General features: G+C 41.1%; 1 protein-coding gene across 2 annotated transcripts in view; it reads left to right on the forward strand.

Moving 5' to 3' along the window:
- Positions 1-24,706, forward strand: part of tusc3 (tumor suppressor candidate 3) — a 142,294-nt gene that overhangs the window by 68,430 nt on the left and 49,158 nt on the right. For both annotated transcript variants that reach the window (XM_083765400.1, XM_083765401.1), the window contains exon 3: positions 21,845-21,962. In XM_083765400.1, coding sequence (XP_083621526.1) covers positions 21,845-21,962 — 118 coding nt within the window. The remainder of the gene's footprint in view (positions 1-21,844; positions 21,963-24,706) is intronic.

Here is a 24,706-nt window from a genome sequence, read left to right on the forward strand (position 1 = left end):
TGCTCCACTGCCGCACCATTGATGACAATGGGCGCGTGCTCTCTCTCTCGTCTCCTAAAGTCCACGATCAGCTCCTTGGTTTTGCTGACGTTTAGAGCCAGGCTGTTCTCGTGGCACCACTGTGTCAGCGTTCCAACCTCTGCTCTGTAGGCCGTCTCGTCATCGTCGTCGATCAGGCCCATCACTGTTGTGTCGTCCGCATATTTGATCACGACGTTGGAGCTGTGCGTGGCTGTACAGTCGTGTGTGTACAGTGAGTAGAGTAGAGGGCTCAGCACGCAGCCCTGGGGGGCTCCAGTGTTGAGGGTCAGGGGGTCCGACGTGATGTTGCCCATCCTCACCACCTGACGACGGCCGGACAGAAAGTCAAGTATCCAGCTGCACATGGACGAGTGCAGGCCTAGGTCCTTGAGCTTTGTGTCCAGTCTGGTTGGGATGATCGTGTTAAAAGCAGAACTGTAGTCCACAAAAAGCATCCGTACGTATCTGTTCTTCCCCCTCTTGTCCAGATGGGAGAGTGCAGAGTGTACGGCCAAGGCAACTGCATCGTCAGTTGATCGATTTTGACGATAAGCAAATTGCCATGGATCCAGCGTGGCAGGCAGTACGGAGCAGATGTAGTCTCTCACCAGTCTCTCAAAACACTTACTGACAATCGGTGTCAGAGCGACCGGTCTCCAGTCATTAAGGCACGTCACCTTAGAGTGCTTGGGAATCGGGACCACGATAGAGGATTTAAAGCCGGAGGGGACCACAGCTTGGGAGAGGGAGAGGTTGAAAATATCCGTGAATATTCCCGCCAGCTGGGCTGCACAGACCTTGAGCACACGGCCGGGGATGCCATCCGGGCCTGCTGCTTTGCGGGTGTTAATCCGCTGGAAGGCTCTGCGCACGTCCGCCTCCGAGATGATGAGAGGGCTGGTCTCCACAGATGGTGCAGGCAGTGGCTGTACTGTACGTCCAGACTCGAACCGGGCATAGAAGGTGTTAAGCTCGCCAGGAAGGGAGGCAGAGGGGGTCTCTGCAGATCTGGCTCTCCCTCTGTAGTCCGTAATAGTACGCAGCCCCTGCCATGTAGTCCTCACGTCCCCGCTCTCAAACTGGGCCTCCAGCTTGGTGGTGTAGTCCTTCTTGGCCTTCCTGATGGTTCTCAGGAGTGCCGCACGGGTGTCCCCCAGATTCCCAGATCTGAAGGCGATGTTGCGTGCATGGAGAGCAGCTCGTACCTCGCTGTTAATCCACGGTTTCTCGTTGGGGAAAATCCGAACTGACTTTTTTGGAACAATGTCCTCAAAGCACGTACTGATAAAACACGTGACTGTATCTGCGAGCTCGTTGACATTCTCAGCAGTGTTCCTGAACATCTCCCAGTCCACGTCCTCAAAACAGTCTTGTAGTACAGAGTCCGATTGTTCTGACCAGATCCGTACCTCCTTCCTGCAGATGGGCTCTCTTTTCAGTCTCTGCTTATAGGCAGGCAGAAGCTGAATAGCGCTGTGGTCCGATTTTCCGAAAGGGGGACGAAGGAGGGGCTTGTAGGCGCCTGGAAAGGTGGTGTAGCAGTGATCCAATATGCCATCACCTCTAGTGTTGCAGGTGATGTGCTGGTGGAACTTGGGGAGAACCTTCTTAAGGTAAGCCTTATTAAAGTCTCCTGCCACCACAAAGACACATTCAGGCTGAGCCGTTTCTTTCTCACTGATGGCATTGTGCAGCTCATTCAATGCGGTGTCTATGTTGGCTCTTGGGTGGATGTAGACGCCAATAAAAATCACAGCACTGAATTCTCTGGGGAGCCAGAATGGTCTAAGTTGGATCATTACAAATTCCACGTCTGGACAGCAGAGGGAGCCAATGCTCTGTGCATCAGTACACCAGGTGTCCCTGACGTAGACGCAGACCCCGCCTCCTTTCTCCTTGCCGGTCAGTTCCTTGGACCTGTCCACCCGGAAGTGTGAGTAGCCAGGTAGCTCTATCGCTGAGTCGGGAACCGTAGCATCCAGCCATGTCTCAGAGAGACAAACAATGTTTGTGTTCTTCGTCTCACCCTGAAACCGCATCCGCGCTCGTAGTTCGGTCATTTTGTTGTCCAGTGACTGAACGTTGGCGAGAAGTATCGATGGCAATGGGAGCCGATCCGCTCGTATTCTCGCCCGTACAAGGATCCCGGCACGCCTGCCCCGGTACCTTCATCCCGTTGCCACCCTGCTTTTTCATTGCAAAACGCCAACATGGCCGTCGTGTTGTTGGAACTAACGCCATAGAACATTTTGCTGTAACTTGTAACGTAACTCTTTACATTTTCCCATTCAGGGCATCAGTATTATATCCATATCATTAGACTGGATATTGTCTGTGATTTTGGATATTGTACTATTTTTTTTTTTTTTTTTTAAGATATTTTTTTGCGGCTTACGCCTTTATTGATTTTTTAAGGGATAGAAAGTAGGCTGACAGGAAACGGGAGAGAGATGGGGGGATGACATGCGGTAAAGGCCGTGTCGGGTCCGGGAGTCGAACCCGCGGCACACCGCGACTGGATCACCAGTCCGGTGCCCAGACCGTTACGCTACGGCCTGGGCCGATATTGTACTATTGGCATAAGTGTTCTATTCCTGTTTTTTAGAGTAGAGCTTAAAACAAACCACAACTGGACCAGTGACATTAGGGAATATTTAACAATGTGTCTGAATTGGAAAATCTTATATTTTTTAAAACCGTGTGTCCGTGTGTTGGTCCGTGTGTTGTTCACCCACCTATGTGACGTTAATGAGCACCACACACACACACACACACACACACACACACACACACACACATATCTTACCCTCCTCAAGCGAGTTTCCAAACCAGCATATCAGGTTTTTTAAATCTTGTGTAGAGAAAAAAAGCAGCTCCTGCGACTTCATGTTAATACAGTGTCTTTAAACCGTATCTAGTGGGTTTCATGAGTGTATTAAGTTTACATAATTTTCTGGTGTGATAAATGATTTACTGTAGAACTGCTCTGACATCTAACTAGATTGAACATGCCCATAGGGCTTAAGAGATACCACCTGAGAGTTCTGGATGGTTCAGCGAAAATGTACAAAAATTTGCATTTACTAAACTGATTAGTAGTATGGTTAACCATTATATTTTTTTGTGAAAATAGCTGACCAGTTGTGATGTTCAAGTTTCACTCTTTTTTTGTAATTGTTCAATCATCGTAATCAAGACAAAGGTTTGAAATAATCATATCATACAGAGATGGTGCAAAGATCTATGAACTGGAGTGATATGATCCAAATGCTTGATATAATTAAGGCCTCTGTCAGACAGCTGCAGTTGATTGAGTACACACTGCTCCTTTTTAGTTTTTACCTTTTAGAGAGATCTGTAAAACACTGTTACAGTCAAGTCTCCAAATCCTGCTGAGACACAAGTCCTGTAATCCATGATATATTAAAAGTGATAGTAGGCTTACTTTGTAATTGTGTCAAGGTGGCAGTTGAAATTCAGGTATGAGTCTACACCAACAGTTCTGCCTAGGGTTGTGGTTTCTGCTTCAGTCGGTAATGTTTTAATTCCTTGGCACTAAAAACTGTTACTTCAGTTCTGTCTTCATTTTATTGAAGACAATTGTGGCGCTGCCAATCGTTGATTTGTTCAATGCAATTACTGTGATTTTATTGGACCATAGTCCCCTGCATGGTGATGTGGTTATGTAAATGTGTGTCTTGTCTGCATCATTATGGTAACGCATTTAGTTGTTTTCCATCATCTGAGCCAGTGGCAGCTTGCTCAACAGAAGATCGTGAATGTAGCCTTGGGGAACATGGCGTGCCATTTTTGTCCACTCAGATTTTGATTTGATTTGATTCATTGGACGTTATGATTACATGACAACCATGTTACATTCTCAAGGAAACATCAAGGATAAAAACAAGTCAGTGACTTATTTCCATTGTGGTCAAAACAAAACAAAACAACATAGAACAGGCGTTCTTAGAATAAACAAAACACTCTAGAACTATAATACTAAAAGCTTTTCCTTGAAACGAAGATGACTGCTGATGCTGTATCGATACGTTATGAATTATCTGGGTGACGCAGTGCTGACAAACGTTCCTCTGTTTAAAGATGGAGTGCCGCTCCACAGGTTTAATGTTTGTTTTTAGTTCAATGTTTGTTTTAAACATGTTTGTTTGTACGCCACTGACAATGAAGGGAAAATTTCGGAGTAAAAGCGGCCATGTCTTTCCGGCACCCCAGAGCTCCTATTTTGAAGGCATCCCGGCACCGATTGTGTTAAGTATGATTCAAACCACCATCGCTGAGCTCCAGTCTGAGACTGGAAATTGTGCCACTGTCTGTTTATAAGTGGATGTCATTGAAGACTCTTAACGAGAGCACTCTCATTGCTGTTTTTAGCCCCGTTCCGGGAGACGGGTCATCCTGTAATCTCAGCAATGACAGCCTGTTTGACCTGAGTTTCAGCTCTTTTCTCGGCCCCGTTTGAGCCGATTTGCACGCCCGTCAGACGACTACAAAGAAGATGGCCTCAACAATGACACAGTCGCCGTGTGGAAGCGCAGTCTGGGAGCTAATTAAAACCTGTATAATAGGCACTTGACATAAGACACCGTGTGGGAAGGGGAGGGAGAGACATAAATGGAGAGAGTGGAAAAGCAATGGAGCGAATGAGACCAACGGGTGAGAAAGAGGAAGGCAGACAGAGAAAGAGAGAAAGCGTGTCTGGTGTCATACCATTTATCTTGTCGTGCAGAAGGACGGGGGTCATGCTAGCCGGTCATAACAGCGCCTTCACCATGACAAATAAAACAAAAATAAATGGAATAAGGATCCGGGTAAATATAAATAAGTGTGTTTTGAGAAGAGAGCAAGGGAAGAGACAATTGCCTCTTCAAGACCAGTCGTGTCACCATGACACTGCAAGAGAATCTCTCTCTCTCTCTCTCTCTCTCTCTCTCCCCCCTATATCTCACTTCCATTCCGTTCCCTCTATTTTGGGGTCACATATTGGACTTCTCCTTTCTGACGCTGTTCATGAATACATTCATATCTCATTCGTTATTCTTTGACCGTGGCCGCGGGCTGTCAAAGCAACACCTAGGACAGATAGAGAGGAGTAAATGGGAAAGTGGAAGACGATAAAAGAAGTGAGGGGGATAAATACTGCACTGTGGTCTGTGTAAATACCAAAACACCGGAGAAGAAAGCGAGTAAACAGCATGGACATGGCACAAGATTGCGTCTCGATGCAACTTGCAATTTAGATAGCATGATATTTAGACATGTGCTATTGGTTCTTGGTTTGCCTGTGATTCTAGTTTACTGACTACACTGGCTTTCTACTGTGCCTGGGTCCTCTTCCTATTTGTACCCATAAAATATGCAGGCTGGTCCTACACTGGTGTAGCTCTTAGTTGGAATTTACTTATTCTTTGTGCAACATACATTACGGTAGTGCCCACCTCATATGAACAAATAGTTCCGTTACATTTGTAGACCCACAGTAATAGGATTCTGATTATAACCATATTAACAGCACTATGCGCTCTGGCATAGTAGCTACATGTATGAAGCCCCAGCACAAGCTTTCAAAGTGAGGGCCAAATATAATGGAGAGAAAAAATAAAACAAACAAGGATTGATAAGTGAGTAATTGAATATTAATGAAATAGCCAATTCACAAGTTCACAATGCGTCTCAATGCAACACCTTGTGAGCTTCTGGTTCAGCTATTTTCAATATTTAACAATATTTCGGACAAGTTGGGAACCCGGGACCCCTGGCTTATAGCCCCATTTGGTCACAGTTTACAATTGTGTCATTATGTAATGGTAAATCGCCCATTCACACACACATTCATACACCATGGCGGACGAAACCATGCAAGTCACCAAGCTGCACATCGGGAGCAATTAGGGGTTCAGAGTCTTTGCTCTTAGTTTTGGTACAGTTAGGGACTGTTTTTTTACTCAAACACAGAATAGCAGATCAGTAGTGTTAAGAGGCACTATTATTCCCCAGGGAGCATAATGCCTCCCAGGGGCGAGGGGGCGTGGCATTTTAGTTACCAATTCCGGTGACGTCGTCCTATTGATCCTGTTTGGGGGCACTTTCAGTTTTGGCCGCTAGTGTCATCATGATTGTATGCTTGCATTTTCATGCGAAGCAATCTGGTTCAAGCTGTTTCGCCGTCAAGATTATTTACAGAATAAATCTATTCATTAACCAGTGAAACCAATGTGACAATGGTACTGTGTACATGCCAGTGAAACTAATTTTAAACCGACCTCTGTGACAGTTGGTTCTGCAAAGACTGTGTGTCTGTGTGTGAGTATTGATTCTGTATGCTTGGATCCAAACGAGCTGATCGTATTGATTTCACCTCTGGTGGTTGACTCTCTCTCTCTCTCTCTCTCTGACAAATAATGTCATGTATTCTGGCTCTCACCAAGAACCATGGAGCCGCTGAACTAAAAGACTTACCGCTTAGATTATTTCCAGTTTGGTTATAAAAAGTTGGGGAGGAACTGATTATGCAACTATCAGCCTGCTTAACCCCTTGGCAAACCAACTCTAATTCCCCAGGTTAGTAGGCCAGGGTGCTTGTTATTGATTTTACGTTTCCTTTCAACAGTATGCAGTGGTCTCAGTTGCCTTACTGAGGAAGGGCGGGACAGTGGGGAGGAATCATACAGAGCATATCTATTATCTCTTCAGAACTGGTGCATGGAAAAAAAAAAACCTCATTAGGGATCAATGTGACAAAAACAAAAGAAGCTTGTCATTCATGAAGAGGAACCTGTGCAGGCCATTACAAATGGTGGACAAATAGTGGAGGTAGTAGACAGTTTTAAATAGTTAGGCAGATATTTTGATAGCAAACACAATTTCACTGAAAATACTGAACAGATTTTTAAAACTTGTAACCAACGTCTCCACCTACTACGCAAGCTCAACTCATTTAGAGTGAGCAAGCATATCGTGGAAACAGTCTATAAAAACCTGATAGAGGGAGTCTTGAGTTTTAACATGGCAATGTGGTTTGGCAATCTAAAGGTCAAAGGAAGAAGCAAGCTGCAGCGAATAGTAAATCTAGCCTCAAAAATAAATGGGAAGAGACACCAGCAATTAGGCTGTATCTACAATGAGATACTTCGTAAAAAAAAAAAAAACTATCAAGATAGCAAACGACCCCGTCTCATCCACCCTGCACCGACTTCCAGCTACTTCCCTCTGGTAGACGGTACAAACTAGGCATGCCACGGTATGAGATTTTACAGTACGGTACGATGCCGATATTGATAATCTATACCTCGGTATTCCAAGGTATTTATATTTATAAAAATAAAATAAAAAGATTGCCCCCCTGACCTATGTCTAGTGACTACCTCCACATCCTTATAAGCCCTTCTTTGTTCCCCAACATGCAGGCCTACACATATATATATATATATATATATATATATATATATATATATATATCATAATATATGCCATGATTATGAATTGATTACCCTGGACCGAATGGAAACAAGACAGCAAGGACTTTTATCAGTGATCCCTTTGGATATGTGGTTGACTGTATCCTATACTGATTACACTTCTGCCAATAAAGTATTCAGTCAGTGAATCAATAGCTATTCCCCAGTCCCCATTGTATTTCACTGTACTATGGCTCCCCCTAATGGCCGTTTTGTACCCAGTATGGTGGAGCAGAGGTGATGCAATCTGCGCATGATCACAACTGTCAATGTGTGCCTCCGTGTTGACAGTCCACACTTAGTTACTACATATGGAAATATGGAATATACATTTGGATCTGGGTGTTTTTCAGCAACACTAACTCAAAGGTAGGAAGCAACTTTTCAATCTACTGCATCTGTGGGGTGAAAATATTTGTGTTAAGTGTTGTTGATGTTGTTGTAACCGTTTGTTTTTTACTGTTTGGTAAAGTTTTGCATGGTTCAGGTTGTCTTAAGGTTTTGTTTTAATGTATGACTTGGATTATTTTGGTACGTGGTGGCGTATTTTGTGACAGTTGCATGGTTCATGATGTCTTAATGTTTTGGTTTAATGTATGACTTGGGTTATTTTTTGGTAGATGGTGGTGTATTTTGTGACAGTTGCATGGTTCATGATGTCTTAATGTTTTGGTTTAATGTATGACTTGGGTTATTTTTGGTATCTGATGTGGGGTTTTGTGACATTTGCATGGTTCACGGTGTCTTAAGGTTTTGTTTTAATGTATGACTTGGGGTATTTTTGGTAAGTGGTGGTGTATTTTGTGACATTTGCACGGTTCATGATGTCTTATTGTCTTGGTTTAATGTATGACTTGGGTTATTTTTGGTATGTGGTGTGGTGTTTTGTGACATTTGCACGGTTCATGATGTCTTAAGGTTTTGTTTTAATGTATGACATGGGTTATTTTTGGTATGTGGTGTGGTGTTTTGTGACAGTTGCATGGTTCATGATGTCTTAATGTTTTGGTTTAATGTATGACTTGGGTTATTTTTGGTATCTGATGTGGGGTTTTGTGACATTTGCATGGTTCACGGTGTCTTAAGGTTTTGTTTTAATGTATGACTTGGGGTATTTTTGGTAAGTGGTGGTGTATTTTGTGACATTTGCACGGTTCATGATGTCTTAAGGTTTTGTTTTAATGTATGACATGGGTTATTTTTGGTATGTGGTGTGGTGTTTTGTGACAGTTGCATGGTTCAGGGTGTCTTAATGTTTTGTTTTAATGCATGACATGGGTTATTTTTGGTACGTGGTGTGGTGTTTTGTGACATTTGCATGGTTCACGGTGTCTTAAGGTTTTGTTTTAATGTATGACTTGGGGTATTTTTGGTAAGTGGTGGTGTATTTTGTGACATTTGCACGGTTCATGATGTCTTATTGTCTTGGTTTAATGTATGACTTGGGTTATTTTTGGTATGTGGTGTGGTGTTTTGTGACATTTGCACGGTTCATGATGTCTTAATGTTTTGGTTTAATGTATGACTTGGGTTATTTTTGGTAGGTGGTGGTGTATTTTGTGACATTTGTATGGTTCAGGGTGTCTTAATGTTTTGTTTTAATGCATGACATGGGTTATTTTTGGTACGTGGTGTGGTGTTTTGTGACATTTGCACGGTTCATGATGTCTTAATGTTTTGGTTTAATGTATGACTTGGGTTATTTTTTGGTAGATGGTGGTGTATTTTGTGACATTTGCATGGGTCAGGGTGTCTTAATGTTTTGTTTTAATGCATGACATGGGTTATTTTTGGTACGTGGTGATGTATTTTTGGTATGTGGGTATGTGGTTGGGGAATTTTTACATGGTTCATGATGTCTTAATGATTTGTTTAAGGTATGAGTTGTATTATTTTGGTAAGTGATTGTATGTTTTGTGGCATTTGCATGGTTCAGGTTGGCTTAATGGTTTATTTTAATGTATGACTTGGATTATTTTTGGTACATGGGGGTGTATTTTGTGGCGTTTGCATGGTGCATGGTTCAGGCATGCCGCGGGCATGTCTGTGGCCGTTTGAGCTGTGAGGTTGGGGTTAATACTGAGTAATGTACGGTTAGTTCATGCTAGTAGGGTACATGTTTAAAGTAATCATGTATATCATATTGGCGTAACTAAATTTGAAATGAGTTGAGTGGACTATGTATTTTTAGATGAACACACTATGTTGTTCACCTACAATTATTGGGATCGATGACTAGAGTAGATTGACGGCATTTTACAATAGCTACTATTACGTATTATTGACATTTAAAGTTAGATAGACTATAGTCTATACTACATGGTGGTATAGGCATCCATGGATTTCCAGGGAATTCAACCCGAATCTGTAGACGGGGTCTGTACACAAAACACAATGTTTTGTGTTGACAATAACTACGAGGCAATAACAGCCATCATACTAGTAAATATTATGTATACTAGTTAAATTATCTAAACTCTGTGATTTGGCATAGACATTTTTCACGACACATAGGAAGAGTCTAAACTACATGCATAATAATAAAATATGGTTGAATGTTTCAAATACTGGATAGTTAGAATGGGTCATGCATGTTTTTAATACAAGCACCTTAACATCACCATGTCTGATGGTGCAGTGTGTAAATGTAACAGGTTATCTACATGGTGTATACTAAAGCATGTAATACTGATGTACCGATGTTTTTCCAAGAGTTCAGATCGTATAGTTTAGAAAATTGTGTAAGTCTATACTATACGAGGTCTTTAGATCATGGTCAGCACCAAATATCATACCAAAAGTCTGTATCTTATGTTTATCAGGTTTTATTTTGATCAGAAAATAGACAATTATGCAGATGAACATACACTGTAGCACAACATGGAGCAAAATGTACAAGACAATGAATTCACCAGGACATCAAATATACTCAGTCATCAACTATTTCTAATGTATATATATATATATATATATATATATATATATATATATATAGATATATATACAACGATGCAATCAGGTCAATCATAGTGGCAATAGTTATGTCCTTGATTATTATTTTTTGGATCATATCAGGGTAAATCCTTCCAGTAATGCAAATAAGATGTACATAGCCTATGGATTCTTGACATTGGCAGTGGTCCTACCTCAATACCGCTAGTTCTCAATACCTTAATAACCCCCAGTATAAAATCAGTCCACAACTTGTTCATTAAATCTTTAAAATGATTGTAGAAGTAATATTGGGGCGTAATATTCAAACATGTGTGCTCGGTTTGACTAGAATGGTCTATGCGGCAGCCGTTGCAATCATCCTTCATCTGTTCGGTTATAGCGTTTGCGAGTAGTTGACCAACATGTATTTTCAGAATATCTGTAAGATTTGTGGGGTTTGTCCCAGCAAACTCATCCAAAGTCAGTGGCCAATTCAGGGGGTATGGCGGCGAAAGCAATGGTGTGTCGGAGGCTGGAGGGTCATGGGGAGCAGTTGAATTTGGGGGTGATAGGTCTACCCTCTCAAAATACTCTGTGTCCCCCGCACCATAGCCCCAAAATGCCCTCTCAAAATGTTTATCGTTCTCCGGATTATAGTCGCAAAATGCCCGGGCATCATCATATTCATCGCTGTCCGTATCTGCAGTACTGATGTTATGCCACCACGGGGGGTGTATACATGGTCCATTGCGGGTCCATCCACCATGAGAGGTCCCTTCATTCGAGTTTGATTCTCCCAATGAAGAAGTAGAATCCTCCATGGTGCGTGAATGGCGCAATATACCGGCAATAATGAGTTAGCATTTTACCTATAATGTAGGAGGGGGTGGGCTGGTAGCTGCAATTGTTGGCCCATCGGTTTCTAGATCAGAGTGGGGCATGGGTGCATCGTTTTCTAGGTTGCTGTACGAATTATGATTTACAGGACGGTTATCCATTGAGAATAATGTAGCGCCAGCTGGCTTTGGTATAGTGGGATCACCGAGCGAGAAGCTACTATGTCTGGAATCACCGAACGAGAACCCCGTAGGTCTGGAATGGCATGTCTGGTAATCCACAAGCCTCAGTTTCTTTTCATTGAAGTAGTCCAATGATCGTGAATCCACACGTTTGACGCCTCTAAGGTAGCCTTCCAGTAGGTCCAAAGATTGATTCTCTATAGTTGTGAAGAAATCCAACGCTTCACACATCACATGCTTTAGAATCCCTAAATCATCCACACCAACGGCTAGTTGGATTGGAAAGCATTTCTCTTTCTCCATGATACTCTTAGGTCTTTCAACTGGGGTACCGCATTGAGATTTGTATCTTAGTAGCAACCATAAATTTGACCTAGAACAGTCAACGATGAAGCCCTCACTGTCACTACGCGAGGGTATTTCAGAGCTCGCCCGTACAAATCGAGATGGCTTGATATAGCCAGGGTTTATCTTTGTATCCAATTGCAAATACTTACAGAACTCAAGAATAGGAGGGACCAATCGCTCAAATTCAGATGCATAGATGCGTATGTAAGGCAGCCGGTCTTCAAAGATACTGTCGCCTGTTTCCAATGTATAGAGTTCAATAAATCGCTGATTCTTGAAGGGAAAAAAAGACAGACGAATTTTCCGGCCGTCGGATAAGGTCCAAACTTTCCTATTCTCATCTTGGTAGCAGGTAGAGTACATGTTCTCTTTCTTTCTTCGCGGGCAGCTAGTGTCTCTATTGTAGGATTACTCAGTTATGTAGGGTTATTCTCCGTATTTAAGAACATCCCCGGAGAGGTGGAGCCTAAAGAATAACTGCCATACTAATCATGGCCGACCTTTGAGGTCAAACAGGGTTTTGTATACAGTACCGGATACGTTACACCCCCAACAAAAGAAGGAAGGATCATCACCAATGCATAATCCTGATTAGTTACAATAGTCGCAAAGTTTAGTATACTACCACCGTAAGAACCTAACTAGAATCTAACACCGGTAATAGTGTAAATATATATATATATATATATATATATATATATATATATATATATGAAATAAAAACAACAATGAAGATATGTTGATTTTTTTTTGTTTTTATTACTGAGAAACATAGCACGTATTTACACAAGTATGTTACACATTACATTTAATAGACATGTTCAGTTCATTCCCATTCGCTTTGGGGTTTCAACCAGGTAGAGTTGGGTTTCAACCATCTAGTTTTTAGGTGAAGCAGACGCTGAGATCGTCGACATGCCTTGGGTGCAGACAGAGGGGAGGGTACGTCCTCATCACCAGAGTCTGCAGGGGATGGTGGTGGATTGGAGTAGTTCTCTGGTTCAGAGTTCGGTGCTCGGGAGGACGGGGTTGTAAGGGAGAGGTGTACAAATTCCGCATTTTCGGACAGTCCAGGAGTTTTCTTGCTCGTAGTCATGTCCAATGGTTCGATGCTAGCAAAATATTCCTCATCCGTATCGATTATTAACCCGTCCGACTCGAAGTCCTGCTCATCAATTCTCGACATATGGTTACTTAGCAGCTCCGCGGCCATGATCTCGTCCTCTGCCCTCTCTTTGTGTAATTCAAAATCACGGGTATAGACAAATCTACCCTGTGTTGAATTATATTCCTCTAGTCTGAGAGGGGTAATATACGGGCTATATGACTGGTGCTCCACAGGTTCAACGGGGTTACGTGGTTTACCCATAGCCTCCATGACTAATACTGAGAGGAGATAGTTGATGACAAATGGTGTTTCCTGAGAAATTATCTCCTATAGCCTTATCCTCTGGTGTGAATAAGCCTTATCCTCTGGTGTGAATAAGCCTAACTCTCTTTGCTCTATACATACATCTAGATCTGAGCCCTCCCTTTTAATTAGTTTGTTCCTTAGCTATACACCCCACCCCTCTCAGTGATTATTCATGGTAGTGTCTACAATACATTTACACTGATACATTTCAACTAGGCTATTAACTTATGTTGTCGTCAGCAGTTTCAAACCAGTATCTAAAAAATAATGCATGTTTCTACATGTACATGTATACATTTTTGTTAATTATTAGCCATACGATTTTGAACAATATTGATCAATATACTTTATAATTTAAGCTTGGCGAGTCCACGGCATAGGCTATATAGAGTAGATGCATAGATGTAGATAATATCCTTATTGCCAGTATATTGCGCCATTCACGCACCATGGAGGATTCTACTTCTTCATTGGGAGAATCAAACTCGAATGAAGGGACCTCTCATGGTGGATGGACCCGCAATGGACCATGTATACACCCCCCCGTGGTGGCATAACATCAGTACTGCAGATACGGACAGCGATGAATATGATGATGCCCGGGCATTTTGCGACTATGATCCGGAGAACGATGAACATTTTGAGAGGGCATTTTGGGGCTATGGTGCGGGGGACACAGAGTATTTTGAGAGGGTAGACCTATCACCCCCAAATTCAACTGCTCCCCATGACCCTCCAGCCTCCGACACACCATTGCTTTCGCCGCCATACCCCCTGAATTGGCCACTGACTTTGGATGAGTTTGCTGGGACAAACCCCACAAATCTTACAGATATTCTGAAAATACATGTTGGTCAACTACTCGCAAACGGTATAACCGAACAGATGAAGGATGATTGCAACGGCTGCCGCATAGACCATTCTAGTCAAACCGAGCACACATGTTTGAATATTACGCCCCGATATTACTTCTACAATCATTTTAAAGATTTAATGAACAAGTTGTGGACTGATGATTTTATACCGGGGGTTATTAAGGTATTGAGAACTAGCGGTATTGAGGTAGGACCACTGCCAATGTCAAGAATCCATAGGCTATGTACATCTTATTTGCATTACTGGAAGGATTTACCCTGATATGATCCAAAAATAATAATCAAGGACATAACTATTGCCACTATGATTGACCTGATTGCATCGTTGTATATATATATCTATATATATATATATATATATATATATATATATATATATATATATATATATATATACATTAGAAATAGTTGATGACTGAGTATATTTGATGTCCTGGTGAATTCATTGTCTTGTACATTTTGCTCCATGTTGTGCTACAGTGTATGTTCATCTGCATAATTGTCTATTTTCTGATCAAAATAAAACCTGATAAACATAAGATACAGACTTTTGGTATTTGGTGCTGACCATGATCTAAAGACCTCGTATAGTATAGACTTACACAATTTTCTAAACTATACGATCTGAACTCTTGGAAAAACATCGGTACATCAGTATTACATGCTGTAGTATACACCATGTAGATAACCTGTTACATTTACACACTGCACCATCAGACATGGTGATGTTAAGGTGCTTGTATTAAAAACATGCATGACCCATTCTAACTATCCAGTATTTGAAACATTCAACCATATTTTATTATTATGCATGTAGTTTAGACTCTTCCTATGTGTCGTGAAAAATGTCTATGCCAAATCACAGAGTTTAGATAATTTAACCAGTATACATAATATTTACTAGTATGATGGCTGTTATTGCCTCGTAGTTATTGTCAACACAAAACATTGTGTTTTGTGTACAGACCCCGTCTACAGATTTGGGTTGAATTCCCTGGAAATCCATGGATGCCTATACCACCATGTCGTATAGACTATAGTCTATCTAACTTTAAATGTCAATAATACGTAATAGTAGCTATTGTAAAATGCCGTCAGTCTACTCTAGTCATCGATCCCAATAATTGTAGGTGAACAACATAGTGTGTTCATCTAAAAATACATAGTCCACTCAACTCATTTCAAATTTAGTTACGCCAATATGATATACATGATTACTTTAAACATGTACCCTACTAGCATGAACTAACCGTACATTACTCAGTATTAACCCCAACCTCACAGCTCAAACGGCCACAGACATGCCCGCGGCATGCCTGAACCATGCACCATGCAAACGCCACAAAATACACCCCCATGTACCAAAAATAATCCAAGTCATACATTAAAATAAACCATTAAGCCAACCTGAACCATGCAAATGCCACAAAACATACAATCACTTACCAAAATAATACAACTCATACCTTAAACAAATCATTAAGACATCATGAACCATGTAAAAATTCCCCAACCACATACCCACATACCAAAAATACATCACCACGTACCAAAAATAACCCATGTCATGCATTAAAACAAAACATTAAGACACCCTGACCCATGCAAATGTCACAAAATACACCACCATCTACCAAAAAAATAACCCAAGTCATACATTAAACCAAAACATTAAGACATCATGAACCGTGCAAATGTCACAAAACACCACACCACGTACCAAAAATAACCCATGTCATGCATTAAAACAAAACATTAAGACACCCTGAACCATACAAATGTCACAAAATACACCACCACCTACCAAAAATAACCCAAGTCATACATTAAACCAAAACATTAAGACATCATGAACCGTGCAAATGTCACAAAACACCACACCACATACCAAAAATAACCCAAGTCATACATTAAACCAAGACAATAAGACACCGTGAACCATGCAAATGTCACAAAACACCACACCACGTACCAAAAATAACCCATGTCATGCATTAAAACAAAACATTAAGACAAACTGAACCGTGCAACTGTCACAAAACACCACACCACGTACCAAAAATAACCCATGTCATACATTAAAACAAAACCTTAAGACATCATGAACCATGCAAATGTCACAAAGCACCACACCACATACCAAAAATAACCCATGTCATACAATAAAATAAAACATTAAGACAACCTGAACCGTGCAAATGTCACAAAACACCACACCACATACCAAAAATAACCCAAGTCATACATTAAACCAAGACAATAAGACATCATGAACCGTGCAAATGTCACAAAATACACCACCACTTACCAAAAATACCCCAAGTCATACATTAAAACAAAACCTTAAGACACCGTGAACCATGCAAATGTCACAAAACCCCACATCAGATACCAAAAATAACCCAAGTCATACATTAAACCAAAACATTAAGACATCATGAACCGTGCAAATGTCACAAAACACCACACCACATACCAAAAATAACCCATGTCATACATTAAAACAAAACCTTAAGACACCGTGAACCATGCAAATGTCACAAAACACCACATCACATACCAAAAATAACCCATGTCATGCATTAAAACAAAACATTAAGACAAACTGAACCGTGCAACTGTCACAAAACACCACACCACGTACCAAAAATAACCCATGTCATACATTAAAACAAAACCTTAAGACATCATGAACCATGCAAATGTCACAAAACACCACACCACATACCAAAAATAACCCATGTCATACAATAAAATAAAACATTAAGACAACCTGAACCGTGCAAATGTCACAAAACACCACACCACATACCAAAAATAACCCAAGTCATACATTAAACCAAGACAATAAGACATCATGAACCGTGCAAATGTCACAAAATACACCACCACTTACCAAAAATACCCCAAGTCATACATTAAAACAAAACCTTAAGACACCGTGAACCATGCAAATGTCACAAAACCCCACATCAGATACCAAAAATAACCCAAGTCATACATTAAACCAAAACATTAAGACATCATGAACCATGCAACTGTCACAAAACACCACACCACATACCAAAAATAACCCATGTCATACATTAAAACAAAACCTTAAGACACCGTGAACCATGCAAATGTCACAAAACACCACATCACATACCTAAAATAACCCATGTCATGCATTAAAACAAAACATTAAGACATCATGAACCATGCAACTGTCACAAAATACGCCACCACGTACCAAAATAATCCAAGTCATACATTAAAACAAAACCTTAAGACAACCTGAACCATGCAAAACTTTACCAAACAGTAAAAAACAAACGGTTACAACAACATCAACAACACTTAACACAAATATTTTCACCCCACAGATGCAGTAGATTGAAAAGTTGCTTCCTACCTTTGAGTTAGTGTTGCTGAAAAACACCCAGATCCAAATGTATATTCCATATTTCCATATGTAGTAACTAAGTGTGGACTGTCAACACGGAGGCACACATTGACAGTTGTGATCATGCGCAGATTGCATCACCTCTGCTCCACCATACTGGGTACAAAACGGCCATTAGGGGGAGCCATAGTACAGTGAAATACAATGGGGACTGGGGAATAGCTATTGATTCACTGACTGAATACATTATTGGCAGAAGTGTAATCAGTATAGGATACAGTCAACCACATATCCAAAGGGATCACTGATAAAAGTCCTTGCTGTCTTGTTTCCATTCGGTCCAGGGTAATCAATTCATAATCATGGCATATATTATGATATATATATATATATATATATATATATATATATGTGTAGGCCTGCATGTTGGGGAACAAAGAAGGGCTTATAAGGATGTGGAGGTAGTCACTAGACATAGGTCAGGGGGGCAATCTTTTTATTTTTATAAATATAAATACCTTGGAATACCGAGGTATAGATTATCAATATCGGCATCGTACCGTACTGTAAAATCTCATACCGTGGCATGCCTAGTTTGTACCGTCTACCAGAGGGAAGTAGCTGGAAGTCGGTGCAGGGTGGATGAGACGGGGTCGTTTGCTATCTTGATAGTTTTTTTTTTTACGAAGTATCTCATTGTAGATACAGCCTAATTGCTGGTGTCTCTTCCCAATTATTTTTGAGGCTAGATTTACTATTCGCTGCAGCTTGCTTCTTCCTTTGACCTTTAGATTGCCAAACCACATTGCCATGTTAAAACTCAAGACTCCCTCTATCAGGTTTTTATAGACTGTTTCCACGATATGCTTGCTCACTCTAAAGGAGTTGAGCTTGCGTAGTAGGTGGAGACGTTGGTTACAAGTTTTAAAAATCTGTTCAGTATTTTCAGTGAAATTGTGTTTGCTGTCAAAATATCTGCCTAACTATTTAAAACTGTCTACTACCTCCACTATTTGTCCATCATTTGTAATGGCCTGCACAGGTTCCTCTTCATGAATGACAAGCTTCTTTTGTTTTTGTCACATTGATCCCTAATGAGGTTATTTTTTTTTCCATGCACCAGTTCTGAAGAGATAATAGATATGCTCTGTATGATTCCTCCCCACTGTCCCGCCCTTCCTCAGTAAGGCAACTGAGTCCACTGCATACTGTTGAAAGGAAACGTAAAATCAATAACAAGCACCCTGGCCTACTAACCTGGGGAATTAGAGTTGGTTTGCCAAGGGGTTAAGCAGGCTGATCAGCTCGTTTGGATCCAAGCATACAGAATCAATACTCACACACAGACACACAGTCTTTGCAGAACCAACTGTCACAGAGGTCGGTTTAAAATTAGTTTCACTGGCATGTACACAGTACCATTGTCACATTGGTTTCACTGGTTAATGAATAGATTTATTCTGTAAATAATCTTGACGGCGAAACAGCTTGAACCAGATTGCTTCGCATGAAAATGCAAGCAAAACTGAAAGTGCCCCCAAACACGATCAATATGATGAGATCATCAGATACCGGAAGCTCCAATCAGCAAAATCAATATAATGACGTCATCGGAAAAAGGGTTAGGCCCCGCCCCCTCGCTGCTGGGAGGCATTATGCTCCCTGGGGAATAATAGTGCCTCTTAACACTACTCAGATCTACTTCACATGACACGTTATGAGCTTGTAGATCGACTACTCTTCGGGACGCTCTTGTATGACAGGGTGATATAAGTAGGGTGATATATGGAGATACAGGGTTTCTTCCAAGGCAATGGAGCACAAATATAAAAGCTAACCAAGAACATGAATACCAGAAATGGAATCCTTCTAGCGCCGGATATCAGGTGAATCATTAGCAGAATGTGTGGGTGTACGGTTGCAATCAGCCTCTCTCCTCCATGTTTGTTGATATTTATAGTTCGATTTTACGGTCGAAGAAAGTGACATTGATGAGGTGCACTCCTCTCTGTTGGAACATGTTGTACTCGAGGTGCCCAGAGCACAACAATACTAATTCAGACAGTGCTAAAACACGAGGCCGGGCTCTGGGGAAAAAAGAGAAGCTCCAACTTACGGAACATGGTATCCATTGAGTTTAATGGACAGGTGGCCCCATCTTGAGAGGTTTTCAGCTAGTACTTTCAATGGTGTGACTTCACATTCTCTTTCTTTATACAGTTTATAGTATTTCTGCACATTCTGTCCGGTAACAAATTGAGTTCAGAAATGATCAAAGTGTTCGTCTGATCTTCCAGATAAACTTAATCGTGATTCTGATTGTACAAGTAAAAGGTTCATTTTTGGCAGGCAGAGATAAGTAATGATTGAAGGTTTATGCATTATTAGCTATGAATTGATCTGAGCTTCATGGGACAAAAGCCACCGAGACAAAGAATAATTAGTCATTAAACATAACTGGCCATTAATCGTTTATCTCTTCTTCGTCGCTTTAACTATCTCATGTCTTTTTGTCTTCCTTCCTTCCTCTCTTCCGCTCTTTCTTTCTTTCTTTCTTTCTTTCTTTCTGCCTCTCACGCTCTCTCTCTCTCTCTCTCTCTCTCTCTCTCTCTCTCTCTCTCTCTCTCTCTCTCTCGCTCTCTATCGCTCTCTTTCTCTCTTTATATCTGTTTCTGTCAATAGACCAACAATAATAAATATGTATTATCTTATCGTATTATCTTATCATATATTATTATCATATTATGATCTTTGAAGATGGATGACACAGATAATTAATTAACAAACAATCCAAACAGGATTGTCCCTCATTTTGCGGTGGGATTGCTATTTCTGTGTTTTTTTTGTGTGAATTTGAGGTAGTATTATTATTTAGTATTATTTTCTTATATCTTTGTATTTGTCACATGTTGTCATGAAGTGGAGCTGTGCCTCCAGAAGTCCTTGACTGGCGATGAGAGCAGCCTGTCGTCTCTCAATGGCCAGGCTTGTTTATGCCTGGTCAGGCTGTGTGCCCTGAAGTCTGTACATTGTTGAGGTTTTTCTCTGTTTGTTATCAGTCACCATGGTCAAGGACTCTACCACGGTGTTACTGTCTATATAGCCAGGTAGCATTGGATTTTGATTCAATCCATCAGCTTTCATAAGTTTGTACGTTTGAGAACAATTCTGAGAAGTAACTGTAGATTTGTCATTCTCTCTCTCTCTCTCTCTCTCTCTCTCTCTCTCTCTCTCTCTCTCTCTCTCTCTCTCTCTCTCTCACACACACACATATTATTTCCAGTCCAATTCAGTTCATATTCATTCAGGTTAAGCTTCGTTGGCTTTAATGAACCAGACGTGTGTTAGCAGCACAGCTGCCACTACCTTTGCCATTAGGCTACATGTGAATAAATGTTAGAAAACCATCAGTGAGTGTGAGGCTCCATGTGACATCCAGTAGATGTACTGTTTGTACCACTACTGTACATGAATGATGTGTTTTGACTCTATTTGTTGCATTAGAAAGTAGTCTGCATGTGGGTTGTATTGTTAGAATTGTTGAATAATATGAGGGTGTGTATATATTTTACATATTAGGCATGTCATTCGGGTAAAATAATCCTACATTACTACTTTTTTAATATAGCTTTAATAGCTCACAACACATCTTGTTACGACATGTTGTGAGCTTGTAGATCTGCTGTTTTTGCAATTTGTCTTACAAACGGTAAAACGGTATGGCCAACCAGCAATGTGGAAGTGCCCTTCTCAAAGCCAAGACGTACAAGGGTGACGCTCCGCCCCCCCCCCAAAAAGTTGTATAAGTCGTAACAACGTCGATGAAAGCTGTCGTAGCTGAAACATGTCCGTTGTTGGTCTCGGTGAGGAGAATACAATAGTGAAAAGGACATTATGGAGTGCTGCTGACTTGTTTATCTTCTCGTTGTATTTTTTGGACCGTGCACCTAAAAACCCCACTCTCTGTTTGGAAAGGTTTGGTTTCTGTTTCTGGATCATTGCCAGGCATGCCTAGTGGTTGGAATATTAATGCAGGACACCCAGCCGGTGCACTGTATTAATTCGGCAAAATCTTAGTTACTGTGTGTGTGTGTGTGTGTATGAAGCTCCATTAGTGCCACGCAAAACGCTGCGCGCATCGCGTGCACGCGTTGGATTTGCGCTGCTCTGGACTGCTCCGTCTGAACGTGTTATTTTTCCCCCATTCATTTCCAATGGGAACGCGCAACGCGCGCATGCGGAACGTCCCGCATGCGCACGCATCAATCAACGCATGCCTCAACACGTTTATGCGTTTTTCTCAAATATCGCGTCAATATTTTTTTGTCATGCGTCATGTGATGCGGTCATGTGTGTGTGTGTGTGTGTTTCAGGCAGGCTAACGAGGAGTATCAGGTGCTGGCTAACTCGTGGCGCTACTCGTCTGCATTCTCCAACAAGCTGTTCTTCACTGTGGTCGACTATGATGAAGGAGCGGATGTCTTCCAACAGGTACAACTCTCTACCCTTCCTCTCTCAATAATTGTCAAGATCAAGTTTATTCCCAAGCTGGGCAATTCATTTTACAGCAGATAATAAAAGCTCTAAAAGACACAATACAGTGAACAGTAAAACATACAAACAACAACAGACATATGTATACATTATCACAAGACCACTACCCTTAAATATAAAGTGCAACTAGAACCAAAGTGCACCATTGCAACTACATCTATCCTCACCACCCACCCCTGAGATTAATGACCAAGTGAATAGAAAAAACGCAAATAAAAAGTATGCCATGACAACAATCTCTATTCCTTGAGCTTTTGTGCCTGTGGCTCCCCGGCTAGGAGGCATTGGGTCCCATTTGTATAGTTTTTGGTAATGACCCGACCGGGGATCGGACCCCAACCTCCCAGTCTCAGGGCGGACACTCTTAACCACAAGGTCACTGAGCTGTAACTCCAAAGGTGGGAGAGGAAAAAAAAAATCTATATATATATATATATACTGTATATATAGTAGCCTACTGGGTTTGTATATTGGCATATTCAGCTTGGTTTTGTGTTCGTTTAAAGGCTGAAGCTTCCAGAGCCTCTTCAGTGTACATTATTTGATACCCACCTTTGGAGTTGCACACCATGGCAAGGTAACTACACAACCCAAACCTCTACCAAAGTAGTCTAGCCCTTTAATTAGGAAGCTGCGGGGGATGGCATTGGAGAGACACTTCCCTGTGAATTGCTTTAAAAATCAATGTTGTAATTTGTATGATTATCTCCAAAGCCTTGTCTGTACATTTTGTCAACTTTTCTTTCTACCAGCTTTGCTCTTACTAAATTGCCCCTTGACATTTCAAATCAATCAGTGAAACCAGAGCCAGACAGATGCTTTTAAAGGATGTCCATGAAAACAAACCGATGTGCAGTACCTTTGTCTCCTTTCTTCCTCTCCCCTGCACATCTATTCTCTAAAGCTGTGAGAGCTAGATGCATAGTTCAACATATTCTGAATATCTCAACACATTATTGTATATACCACATTCACATAGCTGGCAGAAACAATTTAGTCTTCTGACATCACCAAACTTGCCCATTCTATGCAAGGCTACAATACACACATTATATGACAGCTGGATCTTTATTTTTGAGTGGTGCAACCACTCCTACAACCAGCAATGTCCGTGCGTATGCAGCGTATCTATGTATCAGTGGCCGTCATGAGCATGAGTATGTGACTTATTAGTACCAGTAGGGGGCGCCAGAAACAGAGAGATAGTGATGTGCCTGCTGCCTGCTAATGAGAGAGAGATGTAGGGGGGGGGGGGGGGATTGCACCACTCAGTTCACACGGGTGTGATTTTTTCATGAATAATTCATTGTTTATTTATTTAAATAGATTACGCCGTAAAATTAATTCTATATAAAGAGAGAGTTGACCAAAACTAAGAACATATTGTCTTATTAAAAATAGTTATGGCCCTGAATCTTATGCAACATAGCTAGAATCCGTCCAATATTATCACTTCCCGATGCTGAAACTCTGGTTCACGCTGCAATGCTCTTTTCTCCGGTCTACCATCAATAGCAACAAACGGCCTTTGACTTCTACTAACAAGGAAAATCGATCACATCACACACACACTCATAGAATTACACTGGTTACCCATACAGGCCAGAGCCAACTTCAAGGTGCTCCTCCTGACCTTTGAAGCCCTAAATGGACTTGCTCCACCATACATGTCCAGCTTAATAAAAGCATACATCCCCCCACGACCTCTACGCTCCCAAGATGCTGGAAAACTCTCAGTCACACATACCACAATATAATAAAGGTTGGGGGCAGAGCATTCACACATCGTGCCCCCTGTCTCTGGAATGGTCTCCCACAAGCTGTTAGAGATGCCAACTCACTAGACATTTTTAAATCTAGACTTAAAACCCATCTTTTTCCCCTGCATTATGGTTCCCCCTAGTTCACTGAAATCACTATATTCACCTTGCTCCGGCCTGTGGTTTTAAAACCCTATGTTATATTAATGGATCTTTTTTTTTTTTTATATATATATATATTTATTTATTTTTTATTTTGTAACGCATTTTTCACCCCTGTGTCAATCATCTAATGCAGGGGTGTCAAACTGGTGATCGTCGTCTTCTGCGGCCCGCCTGCCTCAAGCAAAAAATAATAATAATAATAATATATATATATATATATTTTTTTAATAGGCTAATATAGGCTAATAAGTAAGGCTCCATGATATATCGAACATGTACCTTCATCAGAGTAGAGAATATAAGTATAAATCAAGTTGAGCAAAGCCACTCTTCTCTGCCCCTCTCTCTAACAGACACACTTAACGATCGCTTGTTAAGTGCCTGCCAGACAGACAATCAGATGAAATGAAGGCAGGTGTAGAGTAGAGTGTAGACTAGTGAACTGAACATGTTCTCTTTATATCAAGTACTTCATACCAGCCCCTTATGAAACTACTTCTCCCCAAATCCAAATGGATTTCATTTTCCATCCTGAATGGCAGTAACTAGCATACAATGAGAACTGAGAAGATCTCCACAAAGGTTTACTCATCAAAACTGATTATAAAACTGTAACCATCAAAGCATGCACTCAACATATAATGGTTATGTGACCATGGCATTAGCATAATATAAAATCTTATAAGTTTTATCTCATATTGATTAATATAGGGGGTGGGTTAAATTAATCGATTATTAATCGGCAGAGCTGTCGAC

This window comes from Protomyctophum parallelum, assembly GCF_964188405.1.
Source record: "Protomyctophum parallelum genome assembly, chromosome: 5".
In the NCBI taxonomy this organism is placed as follows: domain Eukaryota; kingdom Metazoa; phylum Chordata; class Actinopteri; order Myctophiformes; family Myctophidae; genus Protomyctophum; species Protomyctophum parallelum.